Raw genomic sequence first — 14,367 nt, forward strand, 5'->3', positions numbered from 1 at the left:
GGCCAGGGGGTGCTGGGCAGCTGGGAGGATAGCTGACTGCAGCTGGATGAGGACAGGTCTGCTCCAAACCCACGTGTGTGTCAGTTGTTTGGGTCAGTGTTCCTGGAATTGCCAGAAGGAGCATTGGATTTGAGGTTGGAAGATCAGGCTTCGAATCCCAGCTTTCCAGCTGTCTGTCCTCCTATAAACCCTTCCCCTCCCCATCTAAACCTTACCTGCCTCATCTGTAAAATGGAACCATTAACGTAGGAGCATCAAGGTCCTTTTGGAAGGAGAGGGGCTGTAGAGGAATTAAGTTAATTCAGTGAAAAAGCTTCCTACCTTCCAGGGCTGTGTGAGGGTAATGACATGGATAATTGGCCAATGTAAAGTCTCTGAGTGGTGTCAACCCATGGGAGAGGCTTGGGAAGGGCCTGGTGAGTCTGGAATTAGCTGCGGGATTGGTGATTCTGGGTGACCATCACCTGGCTGCCTTCGCCTCCAGGAAGGCACATGGTCAGGAAGGGCCACTGCAGCCACGTGCTATGAGTCTCTGGCCCATACCAGGCTGCAGGGCCAGCAGCTGCCTGGAGATGATGAGGGGTCCCCATTAAACAATCATGTTACCCCTTACAAACTGCCTACACATCTTGGCTCACATATGCTACAGCGTAGCGAAGTAGCTTGTCTCCTTCCCATTTTTATTGATAAAGGAACTGAGGCCCAGAAAAGGGGAAGTGACTTGCCCCAGGTCATATAGCTAGTAAGTTGCAGAACTGAAAGTAGACTTAGGGGTCCTGACCTGCAGACTCAAGATCCCTCCACTCCCCCAGGGTTTTCTGTTCCCCCATGGCCAATACTAAGCTCTTTTTGTCGACATGGCCATAGGGGATCTCCAGGGACAGAGAGTTTGAGGTTTAATAGCACAGAGCCAAACCAAACGTCTCGCTGAGTTGCAGACTCTTCAGAACTGAAAAATCTGCGGAAACCTTCCAGCCCCAAATCCTCCTTTTGCAACGAGAAAACTGAGGCCCAGAGTGGGACAGGGACTTAGCTGAGGTCACAAAGCACTTTGGCATTAGCATGGCAATTATAGCTCAGCCTATGACTCTTAGTGCAGTGCTCTTCCCCCTTGTGCCCTGGCTTTGAGCAGACACCTTTAGATGGTTGCACCAGGATGCCAGGCCAGGTCCTGGGCACCAGCACTTCTTGCTAGTTTAGCACCATGTGCACTGAGCCCCTACCTTGCACCAGGCAGTGGGGTATGTAAAGCCAAACCAGCTCTAGAGAAGAGGAGGGTGTCATACCTCACTGGGCAGAGCCCCTTCCCCGCCCCTCTGAAGGCAGACCTGGGCCAACTCAGACCTGACAGGGACCCCAGCCACAGAGAAGCAACGAAAGGGTGGGAAGCCAGGCCTGGGCCAGCTGGAGATGGGGGCTTCACCCAGCTGCACAGGTACCTTCTGCCAGTACCAGAGGGCCAGAGGACAGGCTCTAGTCAACCCTGCCATTTAACAGATGGAAAAACTGAGGACACAAGAGAGGAAGAAGGGTGCTCATGGCTGACTTAGGACAGAAACCCAAGTCCCTCAGTTCCCTGTCCTGGGCTCATTTCACAATAAGTAAAACTGCCGCTACTGCTGTAAATAACAGCACTCCAAGCATCAGGCATAAAATGATTGTGAGGTCATGACCATTCCCCTCCCCTAGTGTGGACCACAGACTGGCCACCTGACATATTAATCTCATTGAGCAGTGGTTCTCAACCCTGGCCACACACTAACATCACCAGAGAAGCCTCTAGCATTGCACTCCCTGGGACCCAGACCTGAGGCTTTGAGTTCATTGATCCGGGGCCGAACCAGGTCCTTGATATGTTTTCAAGACTCTCAGCCAGGCCTGAGAGCCATCTGTTAAGATGATTTTGACTGCCTATAAGAGAAAACCCAAATAACATTGGCTAAACCACAAGGATCTTCAGTACCTAACAAGCAGGCTAGGGTGGGCGGACCCCTCATTGGTTCAGCAGTTTTGCAACATAATGAAGGACCCAGAAAAACTATTATTCATTATGCCAAACCCATTGTATCAACCTGTCATTCACTGTCCCCCTCGTGGTCACAAGATGGCTGCTGCCACTCCAAGCATCAAGTCCTCCAAGCACTAAGCAGAGGTTGGGGAAAGGAGTCATTTTGTTCACTACTCTCTCTTTTAGTAGAAAGGAAAGTCTTCCATAGGAGCACCCCAGCAGATTTTCTGTTATAACTCTTTGGATAAAACTAGGCTACAGTCCCACCCGTGGACTTGTCACCGGCTGAGGCAGTGAGATTGTCCCACCTGGCTTGAAGCAGTCAGGACTCATCCATGGGACAGGGCGCCCTGTTGCCTAGACAAAGCCAGGTTCTGCTATCAGGAAAGATAGGGGAAATGGCTGTTGAAGGGACCATCCACAGGATCTGCCACACCGTATGAAAATGGAGCTGTTTGGCCAGCCATGCAGTGAACTTTGACCTCCTCACATAAGGTGCTGGCCTTGGAAAGAGGATCCAGGGTCAAGTCCACCCATGAACTACTGACCACAGCTCAGGTGAACTTCTTCTTCCCAGAAGGATCTGGGTAGGCTTCCCAGAAGAGGGGCACCTTGCCCTGGGCCTTGAAGAAGGAGAAGGCTCATCTGAGGAGGTTGGGCTCAGGTGACCAGGTGGGTTCTCTCTGGGGCCTAGGCTGAGGGGCAGCAAGCTCCAGTGGGAAGCTCTTCTCTTGGTGATGACAGAAGAGCAAGGGCAAACCCCAGTGTACATACTTGTCATGCATCTCCTTGACGCATGTCCATCAGCACTCACAGGCCAGGGCAAGTCATGCATATTGAGACCCATATCAACAGGGAAGGGTGGGGAAAGATCTGCCTTTAGGGAAAGGGAGTGAATATTTGCTGAACAAATCAAAGTAATGCACTGGTATTCGGGGTATTTTTTAGAGGGCCATGTGATTCAATGTTCAGCCAGGACCAAGAACCATTGACCCACACAGTGTGAGTCAGCCAGCCAGAATGAAAGTCAAGCTTAGCTGATTCCACTTCATATTCTTAAAGCATTGGCACCCAACTGGAGTCTATTACTCTTTGAGGCATTTTTAAGAAAAGAGTCACTGGAACTAACACGGGACGTTATTTTAATGACTGATTTTAACTAGATCATGTGATTTCAAGTAATGGGTCTGTGTCTGATTCATCTCTGGTATTCTCAGGCCTGTCACAGTGCAAAGAAATGGAGAAATGCCAGGATCTATGCTCTTGGTAACTGGTATGCAATCCTGTGTAAGCTCCATGAGGGCAAGGATTTTTGTCTGTTGGAGTCATCGTTGTATCCTCAGTGCTTAGAAGAGTGCCTGACACAGAGTGGGTGCTCAACAAGTGATCTTTTAGTTAATGTATACATAAATACAGGGATAGATAGGTTATCTGGAATGGAAAAATAAACAATGGATGAGTGGATGATTGGATAGATGGATGTATGGTGGGTGGATGTGATGATGCATGAATAAATGGATGGCTGGGTGGACAGATAGCATAATGGAGGGATGGGAGGACAGTTGGATGGATGGTTGGATGGACAGAAAGATAAATGGATAGATGAATGATGAGTAGTGATGAGAGAATAGACAGATAAATGGTCAGATGAGTAGACAGATGGATGGATAGGAGGATAGATGGAGGGCGGTTGAGTGGGTGGTTGGATAGTTGAATATATGTATAGAGGGATGGATGGATGGGAAGGTAGATAATATATAGATCGGTGGGTAGATGGATGTATGGGAGGATGAATAAATGGATGGATGGTGAGACGGGCTGGTGGGTAAATGAATAGATGAGTGGATAGATGGATGGATATATAGATGGACAGGTGGTTAGGTGGGTCATGTGACCTATGAATGAATTTAGAATGAATGTGTTATTGTCAGTGAAATGCACACCCTTCCCTGAGGGTAAACATAGCTATGCTGCAAAACTGTTCATGACCAGGATGGTTTTGGTTTCCTCACAGGGTTTTCTGATTTGCTGTTCCCTCCTCCCCACTGGGTGTCTGTTCTGGAGGCCAGGGTGAGAGGTGGAGGAGGATGGCAACGCAGATCAGCACTCGGGGCAGCCAGTGTACCATTGGGCAGGAGGAGTACAGCCTGTACAGCAGCCTGAGTGAGGATGAACTGGTGCAGATGGCCATCGAGCAGAGCCTAGCGGACAAGACAAGGGGCCCAACCACTGCTGAGGCCACCGCGTCTGCATGTACCAACCGCCAACCGGCCCATTTCTACCCATGGACCAGGTGAGCAAGGCGAGGCTGATGAGGGAAGTGGGGCCATCCAGGACATCCACAGACTGTAGATCCCTAATGTCGTTAATCCTAAACCAAGGTATCTTGGTCTCTAGGTTGCCTTTCACACCTTTCCCATTTACATTTGTTATCTGAACTTACTGAGCTCTGGCTGTGCCAGGTACTGCCGTGGGTGCTATACACACTCTGCCTCCTTTCATCCGCTTAAGGACCCTCTCAGCGGGCTCTGGGTTACAGACCCATTTAAAAATGAAGCCGAAGCTCAGGGCTGAAAAAGAGGCCCGAGGTCACATAGCCAGTAGATAATGCTGCAGAGATCGGAGCTGCCTGGCTCCCTATCTTACAATGCAGCCTCCCTTGAAAAACAAGTCTGGTGAACAAGGGATATCTGCCCAGCAGGGCCATCCCGTCTCCTTCTTCTAGCTCCCCACTCTCAGCCCCACTTCATCCTCTCAGTCACAGACTTTCTAAAGCAGCGCCATCCAAATATGACACCAGCCACAACTGCAACGCACGGATGCAATTTTAAAGGTTCCAACAGCCAAAAAAGTAAAGAGAAACAGGTGAAATTAATTTTCATTGATAGCTCACATCTGAAATATCACCATTTCCACCAATAGATTTATATTTCTGTCAATATAAAATTATGAATGGGATTGTTACCATTTCTTTTTGCCCATCAAGTCTTTGAAATCCAGTGTGTATTTTACACTCACAGTGCATCTTGATTCAGACCAGCCATGTTTCAAGCACTCCCTAGCCACATGTGGCCAGTGACTACCTTATCAGATGGTGCAGATTTAGAAGACACCTTCTTTGTAGGAGGTGGGAGCTGGAGAGGTGATTAAGCAGAGTGGTGATCGATCTTAGAATGCATTTGGAAAAGACCTATATAAGCCATAAAATTGCTTTTGCTTCTCACCCCCGCCCCCAGCCAAGGTCAAGGGTGTTTGGGCATGAATGGCAGGGCATGGGAATTGCTGTGACAATTGTGTTGGTGTTACTTTGAGGCATGGGCCACAAATCTCATTGTGTACAGCAGCCAGCTGGCTCCCTGCGTGACCTCAGGCAAGTCGCTTAACCTCTCAAAACCTCAGCTTCCTTCTCAAACAACAACAATAAACAGACTTTTTCCGATGTGCAGTCACAGTTGACAGGGGATGAAGGTGGGTGATGGCGCATCTCAGCCCTGTCCGCTAAGTGACTTTGCCCTTGCCGAGGCTGGACCATCTCTGTCAGGCTGGCAGGGCAGAGGCCCAGAGCTGAGGAGCCCCTTTTAAAGGGGAAGGCAGGCAGCTACTTTGGGCAGCTGGAAAGAGTACGAAGACTCCAGGTTACTAAGCTGCCCCCGAGGACGTTCCATTCTGAAACCCAATCTGAAAAACAGAAACCTGAAGCCAAGGACTGGGTTCATCTTGGCTCATGCTCAAGGTGGCCCTGGTTCCTGTTCTGGCTGGTTCAGCGGAAGACAGGCCACAAGTTCCTCTTTCTCAGGAGGGGGTCAGATAGAGATAGGGCATCCTTCCTCTGAAGACAGGGCCTGCTGCATGAAGCCAGCACGTCCCCCCAGGTGTCTGCAGCCTTCTCCCCACCATAGGAGCCCCCTCAGGAGTCCCAGGGATGCTTGGAAACGTTAGAACGAAATGGGCCCTCGGCCTCCAGACCCTGACTGTGCCTTCATCTGGTGGGTAAGGAAATGGAGGCCCACAGTGGACCATGAACATTTATTCAGCTTCCTGCGGAAAAAGCTCTCCTGGAGAACTGAGACCATTTCCCCCAGGTCAAGCAGCCCTCATCTGAGGTCCAGCCCCACAAGCAATATAGCAGAGGAGGGTCAACCTGCATCTTCTTACTCTAGGAGTGACCTGAAACCTCCTAGGTTCGGTTCTGCGCTTCTGGAAGGAGGCTGGGCTTGGGCCCTGCTGGGAAGAAAATGCCCTTAGATAGAATGTTTAATGCAATTCTCCTCCCCCCAAATGCAAATTGAGCACCTCCCATGTGCCTGCCACACATTAATTCACTTAATGTTTACAAAAGCCACCCAAAGTGGATGCTTCTGTGCCCATTTTATAGATGACAAAACATGCCCACAGCAGGGCCAGGCATGGAACCAAAGTCTGTCCCGCTCTGAAGTTCAGACACTTCACCAGGCTCTGCCGATGCTGTGAAGGCCTCTGTTTCCTTCCACTACCCCACCTTGAGGTGAGGTTTTGACCTCATTACGTCTGTCTCCCACTCACAGAGGCCCAGGGTCCCCAAATTCACACGGCACACATGCACTTGTGCCCTCACACCCAGACACGCATTACAGTGGGTGCAGGACCCAAGACAGTCCTTGTTCACTTTTATCTGTCCAAATAAATCCACAGCAAGTTTAGCAATAGGATGTCACCCTTGTCCCCAGGCAATCCACATGGCAGCTTCTTCTCATCTTCAGGTCTGAGATTAAGCATCACCTCCTCAGCCAGTCCTGCCCTGACCACTCTCCCAGGCCAACTGGTTTTTCACCTCTTACTTGTTCTCATGGCTGTTTCCTTTGTGGCCTTGACCTTGACTTGCAATTCTTATTTATTTGTCTGCTTCTGCCATTAACCTATGCTTCCAGTGAAGCTCTGTGTCTGACCTATGGCAGGCACCACATGGCTATCTGTGAATGAGTGAATGGGGGAATAAATGAATAGATGAAAAGGCAGCAGAGTGGAAAGAGAAGTAGGTCTAGAGATTCAAATTCTTCCTCTACACTTACTGGCTGTGCAACCTTAGGTGGGTTGCTAACCCTATCTGAGCCCCAGTGGCCTCATCTTTATAACAGCAACAACAAAAACGTGCTGTGCTCCCCTTGCAGTATTCCTATGAAAAGCAAGTAAGATGAGGTGGGTGTTGGAGCCTTCCCACATCTTGCAGCTCGTATTGACCTCCCTGGCCCTGTCTGAGTGCTCCAGCACCAACCTCACGACAGCCTCTGCTTCACAGACAAGCCTCTTGGGTCTTCCTGGGACGCCTTCCTGAGAGTGTTCCCAACTAGACTGTGACCTCCTTGGGGACAGAGAGCTGAGCTGATATTGTTTATTTATTTATTTATTTTTATCTCCAGTGCCCAGCTTAGAGCCTGGATCATTGTGGCTACCTAATACATGTTTTTAAACAAATAAATACGTTTGATACCAATAAAAAGCTCTAGCAATGTAATTGATCATTATTATATTGTGACCAAAATGGAGTCCACTGAGTCTTCGGGATCTTAGAAATGAAAGATCAGTATCCCAAAGAAAACAGAATTCTGTTGAAAACCATTTCCCAATTTGCTTCTGTCCCACCTCAGTGTAAGGGACAGAATTTGATGAGGATCAAATGAGGATCATTTGCCAAGCTTTGGTCCCCTAAGGGACTCCAAAGAGACAGACCTAGCTTCCTGTTCCATGGAGAAGTGGGGTCCATGAACCCATGAAGTGCAGAGCCCAAGGTTTCCATGAATGGACCAGCCAGAGTGAGTCCAGGAGGCTGGGTCTTCATAATCTTTAAACTGCATTTTATTTAAGATACATTTCCGAGAAGACAAAGGAGCAAAACATGAAGCAGGAACTGGCTGAGGCTGTTGTGTGCACAGCTTCAAACAAGTCAAATCAAGCGACCCACACTTACTGTGCACTTACGATATGCCAGGTTGTGAATCAGGGCTGGGCCCTGCTCTCCCTAAGATCACAGTCTAATGAGGGTGAAGGCCCAGAACTACCTGATGACACAGCAGGGAGAGCACAGCTTGCTCAGTTACAGAGGGACACTAGAAAAGGTCAATTCACTTAGTCAAGGAAGTAGGCTTTGCAGGATGAATAGGAGTTCATCAAGCAGACTAGAGGAAGCAAGCCTCTTTGAGCCTCAGTTCTCTCATTTGCAAAGGAAGCCAATTACATCTCCTTCACCAAGTGGACTGGGGAATTAAATGAGATGCTTGGTGCAATGTGCCTGTTATAACAAGTGCTCAATGAGTCAGCTATGGACGGGAAGGCAGAGTCACAGCAGCTTGGCATTCATGTTCTCCTCCACATGTGATTCTTCTCTGGTCACCCCAGAAAGGATGGACTGGCTGGTGGGTGAGGGAAAAACAGAAACCTCATGGGTGGGAGGCCGATTCCAGAGACTGTGCAGGAACCAGGGTGGGGGTTAGTTACATGCTATGAGCTCTTCTCTCTACCCAAGAGGGCAGGGGACAGGCTCTCCAGGAGTATGAGATCTTGGTCCACAAACACACAATACCAAGATTGCCATATGGGGTTTTAATCCTTCAAAGACTTTTGTTTGTTTTGTTTTATTTACTTAAATTTATCAAGCACCTACTGTGTGCTGGGCATCATGTTCTTGATATCTCGGCTGATGTAGGTTGCTGTGAGGCTCTGGTGAGAGAACAGAGGGCCTGGCACAATGGCAGGCATGGGGTGGACTCTCATGGCACAGTGGCGGGCGTGGGGTGGACTTGTGGCATGGGGTGGGCGTGGGGTAGACTCATGGCACAGTGGCGGGCGTGGGGTGGACTTGTGGCATGGGGTGGGGGTGGGGTAGACTCATGGCACAGTGGCGGGCGTGGGGTGGACTCGTGGCATGGTGGTGGGCATGGGGTGGAATCTTGATTTTGTTAGCTCCCTCCTCTATTAAGGTGCCTACTTGCCCCCTGCATTCAGCCAGGCCCAGCCCAATCACTGCCTCCCTGGGGCTGACCTGGGCTTCTTACTAACTCAGACAGAGCAGCTATCCATTGACTCACCGAGCGACTAGGAGCACTGTCCTCCCAGCCCATTCTCTGCCTTCACTGAGCCTGACCGTGCCTGAATTCATGACAAGCTGGACTCCAGGGTCAGGTGACGGTGACACACTCTCCACCCCAGAACCTGCCCAGTGACACACAAAAGACAGAGGCCCTACCTGGGGCTCTTCCAGGGCATGACCTACACCCACATCCTGTCGAGGCCAGGCTCTTCTCGCCTCTGATGACTCAGCCCAGGAGGTTTGCTCTGTTGGGAATTTCCCTGCTTGGGGCCCGAGGGGAAATGGGGCCTCCAGCCTTGATCGGCAAGAGCATGAAACCCAGCCAGGGGCCCTGGCTCCCCAGCCAGCCCTGAGACTCACGACTCAGTAACTCTGAGCGGTCGCCTTGCCCAGTCGCCGGCCCCAAAGCCAGTGGACGCACCCTGATCTCAGTGCTCCCAGAATGAGCCCTTCTGCCCCGATCTCAGCCCATCCTCTGTGACCCTGTGGCTATGTGTGGCCTTGTCTCCCTCCCTGCTGGCTTCCAAACATCCTCAGGATCCACAAAAAGATATATCTTAATGAGCTGCTTCGCCACCCAGAGTGGCTCTGGGACCGAGCCAGAGCTACGAAATCTTTGTTGAATGGAACTCAGTCTGTCGGTTTCCTCATCTGCAAAATGGGAACAGCACACCCGCTGCTTCCATCAGTGGTGGCAGGAGAATGGAAATGAGGAGAGGCTCGGCATGCCTTTGTGAACATTTGCCCTGCACAGTTGTTAGAAACTGTCATCATCACCATCTCCCTCTACCTCCATCAACCTCAACATCCCGGCCACCATTACTGCTGCTATTACTATGCAGAGACGGGTCCTCATTTAGGATGGTGCAGTGGGCTTTGTCCCAATGCTTTATCATCCTGCTAAAAACATTCTAACAATGGCAGGTAATTGGAGGCCACACATGCACTAAGCATGAGGGTGGCCGTGACCTGAGGATCCTGGGAGGTGGAAGCTCAGGGCCTCATCAAGACGACAGGGCTGGAGACAGCTGAGGTGAGCCTGGCCCCAGGCTGCCTCCACCTTCCCGGCTGTCTCTTCTTCTCAGGACCAGGCACTAATGCAGAGGACACTGAACCCAGCAGCTGTTAGGGCTGAAGAGGGGCCCTGGCTCTGGGATCTGTGGGACACTGTGTCTCCACAGCTACAGAAGCAGTGAGGACATCCCCAGTCTGGTCCTGGTCCCACTTCTCCATTTTGCAGATAAGGAAACTGAGGCACAGAGAGGGGATGGGGTTTGTTCAAAGTGGCAGGGACAGTCAGTGTGGAGGTCGGAGAGCTGGAGAAAGGATGAAAAGGCAGGAAGAGGCCAGGCCTTCAGAGGACAGGGTGGCATCAGGAGCTGGGCAGACAGTGGCAGTCTAAACCTCTGCTCCACTTGCTGTCCCGCTGCAGGTGACCCTGCACAGTTACATCCCCTGTCACAGCCTCCGTGTCCTCATCTGTAAAAGCCACTCCCATCTACGGTTGATGGATGCGGATAAATGAGGACACATGCAGGTGGTGTCCTGCCCACCCCAGTGCGGGTCAGTAGAAGGCCAGGAGCAGGGGATGGGAGAAGGAAGTTGGGAGGGAGGGACAGCGGCGAGGATGAGGAAGGCAGCCAGGCCTGCAGCCAGCCCTGAGAGGGTGAAGCAGAGGAGTGAGCAGGTTCCCCTCCTCCTGCTACCCTTGCTCCTCTCTACCAGGCCCTGGCCTTGCCGGGGTGTACCCACAGAATCTGTAGGCTCTGGCCTGGCCAGAAAGAGTGTGGGTGCTTCTCAGGGTCATAATTACTCCATGCCCCACAGGGTGTGAGTCACTGGTAGCAGAGTCCTCCCTAATCCCCCCTAGAAGAGTGTGGTGAAAGGCCAGGGCCACTGGGGTATCGAGAGCGCCAGGCCTGACCTACTGGGGGTGGTGTCAGTAGGGGCCACATTCCCTGTTCTCACGACAACCCCAGGCCAACTCAGATTTGTGGAGCGGCCATCCCACCTCCTTCCGGCTCTTCCACCCTCACAAGAGCCTGGTGGGGTGGGAAAACTGAGGCCTAGAGAGGCAAAATGATGATACAATGAATAGTTAGCACATGTGGAACACCCTCTGTGCCTCGCACTCCACTAAGCTCCTCACACCACTCACTTACTCAGGCCTCCCCGGCCCTCGAACACAGGCTGTTTTCATGCCACCTTGCAGGAGGGAGGACTAAGGCACAGAAAGGGTCAACCAGTCTCACGTCACACAGCCAAGGAGTGCCAGAGCCCAGATGTGAACCTGTGTCTGTCTGACTGCAGCCCTGGTTCCGATGCCCTTCCTCATGCATCCTATAATAATGCTATAGAGGTTACTATAGTGTCTGCTCCTACCTCTGGGACAAGATCCCCTAATGAGGAGCTGGCAGGTGGGCGTGGGGGGCACAGGCACAGCTTGGCTTCTCAGCTTTGCTCCCCTATCCTCTGCTTTGCCATGAATCTCCCATCCAGCCCTGCAGGGATCTGCCTGGCCAGCGGTGAGCCTGAGCCCCTTTCATCCTGGGACCTGCCAACCTGCTGACCACGGCTCACATCCTCCTGCCTGAAGAATGTCACCTTGCTTCCTATCTGCCTCTCTCATGGTTGGCTGGGGAGGGGGACTGGGGGGTGGGGTGAGGTTAACCTCATTGTTGTCTTATATGGTCATTTAAATCTCCCAGGGCTTCCTCCAAGGGCCAAAAATAATCCGGAGACACAGCAGCTGTGTCCAGCACACAGAGAGGACCCGGCCATCTGCTTTGGTTCAGAGCCCTGTGTCTGTCTGTCAGTCAGTCTCTCCCTGGCTCTCCCTCCATCCTCGTTCCTGCCTGAAGCCATGACCCGCTTCTCCTATGCAGAGTACTTTTCCCTCTTTCATTCCTGCTCTGCACCCTCCAGGTCCACCGCACCTCCTGAGAGCTCGCCGGCCCGGGCCCCAGTGGGCTTGTTCCAAGGGGTCATGCAGAAATACAGCAGCAGCTTGTTCAAGACCTCCCAGCTGGCGTAAGTGACTCCTGTCTGGCCCCAGGACCATCCAAGTTCACTCCCCTAACTGGGATGGCAGGGAGGGTGGGAAGCAGGCCCACAGCCCCCAGGAGGGCAGAGGGCACTATGGAGGCACCTGCCAGGCCAGCTCCTTCTAGGGGTGTCCCCCTGCGGCCCCACTGCTCCTGCTGAGCTGGGCTTGGTGGCCACAGACTTCAGTCCTCAAGGAACTGCCAGCCAGGCATGCTGGTGATCCCCCCTCAGATGCCTCCAGCATGAGACCCGAGTGCTGGAGGAGCCCCATGGGGGCTCTGAAACTGGGGACCCAGCACGAGGGAAATTGGGGAGCTGGCCTTAGAACCCCAGAGGCCCAGGAGAGCTCGGAGTTGAACTTGATGAGTTGGCTGCACCCTTCTGTTTGTCTCAGTCTCACTTTCTCCCATGCCATCACTCTGGGTACGTCCAAAATGCCCACACCCACAGCCTTTGTTTTGTTTTGTTGCCCTTATTTGTGAAGTGCCAGGTGCTAAAATCCAGAAGTAATCTAAGCTGCAGGGGTTCTGCTTGCCTGGCACCAGGGGGCAGGGCTAATGGGTTCCTTAGAAAATAATTCTGCCTCCCTCCCCTCCCTGCACCCCTGGAATAGTGACCCCGGAAGCAGCCAAAAGCAAAAGAGGGACCTATCACTGGAACTGCATTTCCTCACTCAGTTACGTTGTAGAGAAGGGAGGAGGCAATTGGCCAATATTTCTTTCTCCTTCCCAGCCTTTTTCAAATGCTGCCGCCCTCCACTTCCTTGGTGTGGTGGGTGTGTGGAGTGGTTGACAATCTGGAAAAGGGAGACCCAGTGCTGGTCTCAGCTACTGCCACCTCCTGCATGATTGCCTGTGAGTCGCTGTCCCCTCTGCGTCTCCCTTCTCTGCAGGACACGGCTGGAGAGGGCAACGTGACCTCTAGGGTCCCGTCCAGCTTACTACTCTGATGGCCTGACACCCCCAGCACCCTCCCCCACCCACAGGGCGGGGACTTTGTCTGAGGTCACGGCGAAGCTGTGAATGTGTGGGCTAAGAGCTCCAGGGTCCTTGCATCACAGCTGAAGAGACCCAAGCTGGGCGGCAGGTCCTGAAAGTGTTCTCATGACACTGCACCGCGCCCTGCTCACCAAGGCCACGAGAAAAGCCAGCCCTCCTCTCTTCCACTTCAGCTGGGGTCCCTTTGGAGACACTCCAGGAAAAGGGGGACACATACCCCCACTGGGCTTTTCCTGATGCTGGCAGGGGCTGCTCTGGCTGCTCCTAAGTGGAACTCGTCAAGGTGGCAGTGACGGTGCTAATGGGGACTTCAGGACTTATCTGGTCAGTTTCCCATCGTCCTTGCTGGGTCTGTTGCTTCACCGGCATCTGTGCTCTGATGCTATTAATAACCAGACAGCCTGAGAGTCAGGCGGAAGTGCTGCTCACGCTGGAGGAAGTGGCTGGGAGAGTGCCAGGGCTGGTGGCAGAGACCCTCCAGAGCCCATCCTAGCCCAACATGGCGTGGGTGTCCTGGGAATGAGGCCTGCCTCCAGCCTCACCTTCTCCATCTGGGAAATGGGACTATTGATGCAGAACCCTCCCCAAAAGTGGATCTGACAGCCATAGCCATCGTGGTTCTCAGGGACTCTCCAAGGATGGGGTAGGGAGCTCAGTGAATGAATGAAGAAAGGAAGGAAGCAACGAATGAACAAAGGGACTTTTAACAAGCCAAGCAAGGAAAAGCTTCACTTTAGCCCTCAAATCTTTTTGACATTCAGATGTTTCAAATTGTGAAGGCTTCGAATTTATTAATCCTTGCAGTACATATTTTGTTCTGCAGCTGGATGTACTGGGAATAGGAATAAGCAATGGGGCAAGGAGAGGAGTTGGAAGACCCCAGAAAGATGCTCAGGGCTAAGAGGGGCCCCCGAGGTGGGCGTGCCTGGTAAACGCTAGAGTGCTATACTCAGGGAAAGCATTTAATTATCACAAGTGCCTCACATGTTGGTGGTTAGCCACCCCCTAGGAGGCTGGCATTGTGTGCCTGAATCCTCTTGGTAGAATTGGTCTTGGTATAACATTCACGGCAGCCATGGAAAGCCACAGGGATGGAGGGGTCCCCCAATCCTCTTGCAGCCACTGGGCTGCAGGGGGCTGAGTGCTCATCCTAGAACCAGCAGGGACGAGGACGGAATGACCCCACTGCCAGCACTCCCTGGGAGAGAGGCCCCCTGGCCTGGCCTTGATCTGACCTTGAGGACTGACCCACT

General features: G+C 52.2%; 1 protein-coding gene and 1 long non-coding RNA gene across 16 annotated transcripts in view; one reads left to right on the forward strand and one right to left on the reverse strand.

Annotated features, from left to right (window-relative positions):
* ASB2 (ankyrin repeat and SOCS box containing 2) overlaps positions 1-14,367 on the forward strand; it is a 51,462-nt gene that overhangs the window by 16,727 nt on the left and 20,368 nt on the right. For 6 of the 13 annotated variants that reach the window (XM_063643972.1, XM_063643973.1, XM_063643974.1 and 3 more), the window contains 2 exons: positions 4,023-4,301; positions 11,997-12,101. In XM_063643972.1, coding sequence (XP_063500042.1) covers positions 4,096-4,301; positions 11,997-12,101 — 311 coding nt within the window. In that variant the 5' untranslated portion in view covers positions 4,023-4,095. Of the gene's footprint in view, positions 1-3,005; positions 3,377-4,022; positions 4,302-11,643; positions 11,702-11,778; positions 11,887-11,996; positions 12,102-12,860; positions 13,439-13,514; positions 13,758-14,367 lie in introns of those variants that run through there. The other 7 variants (XM_063643976.1, XM_063643970.1, XM_063643977.1 and 4 more) reach the window with 7 other exon arrangements.
* Positions 1-14,367, reverse strand: part of LOC134737287 (uncharacterized) — a 28,103-nt gene that overhangs the window by 12,672 nt on the left and 1,064 nt on the right. The window contains exon 1 of one of the 3 annotated variants that reach the window (XR_010122014.1): positions 13,332-13,501. The exons of 1 other annotated variant lie outside the window; for it this stretch is intronic. This is a non-coding gene — a long non-coding RNA (uncharacterized lncRNA). Of the gene's footprint in view, positions 1-13,331; positions 13,502-14,367 lie in introns of those variants that run through there. One more of the 3 variants, XR_010122016.1, reaches the window with a different exon arrangement.

The sequence above is a fragment of the Symphalangus syndactylus genome, chromosome 8, assembly GCF_028878055.3.
Source record: "Symphalangus syndactylus isolate Jambi chromosome 8, NHGRI_mSymSyn1-v2.1_pri, whole genome shotgun sequence".
In the NCBI taxonomy this organism is placed as follows: Eukaryota; Metazoa; Chordata; class Mammalia; order Primates; family Hylobatidae; genus Symphalangus; species Symphalangus syndactylus.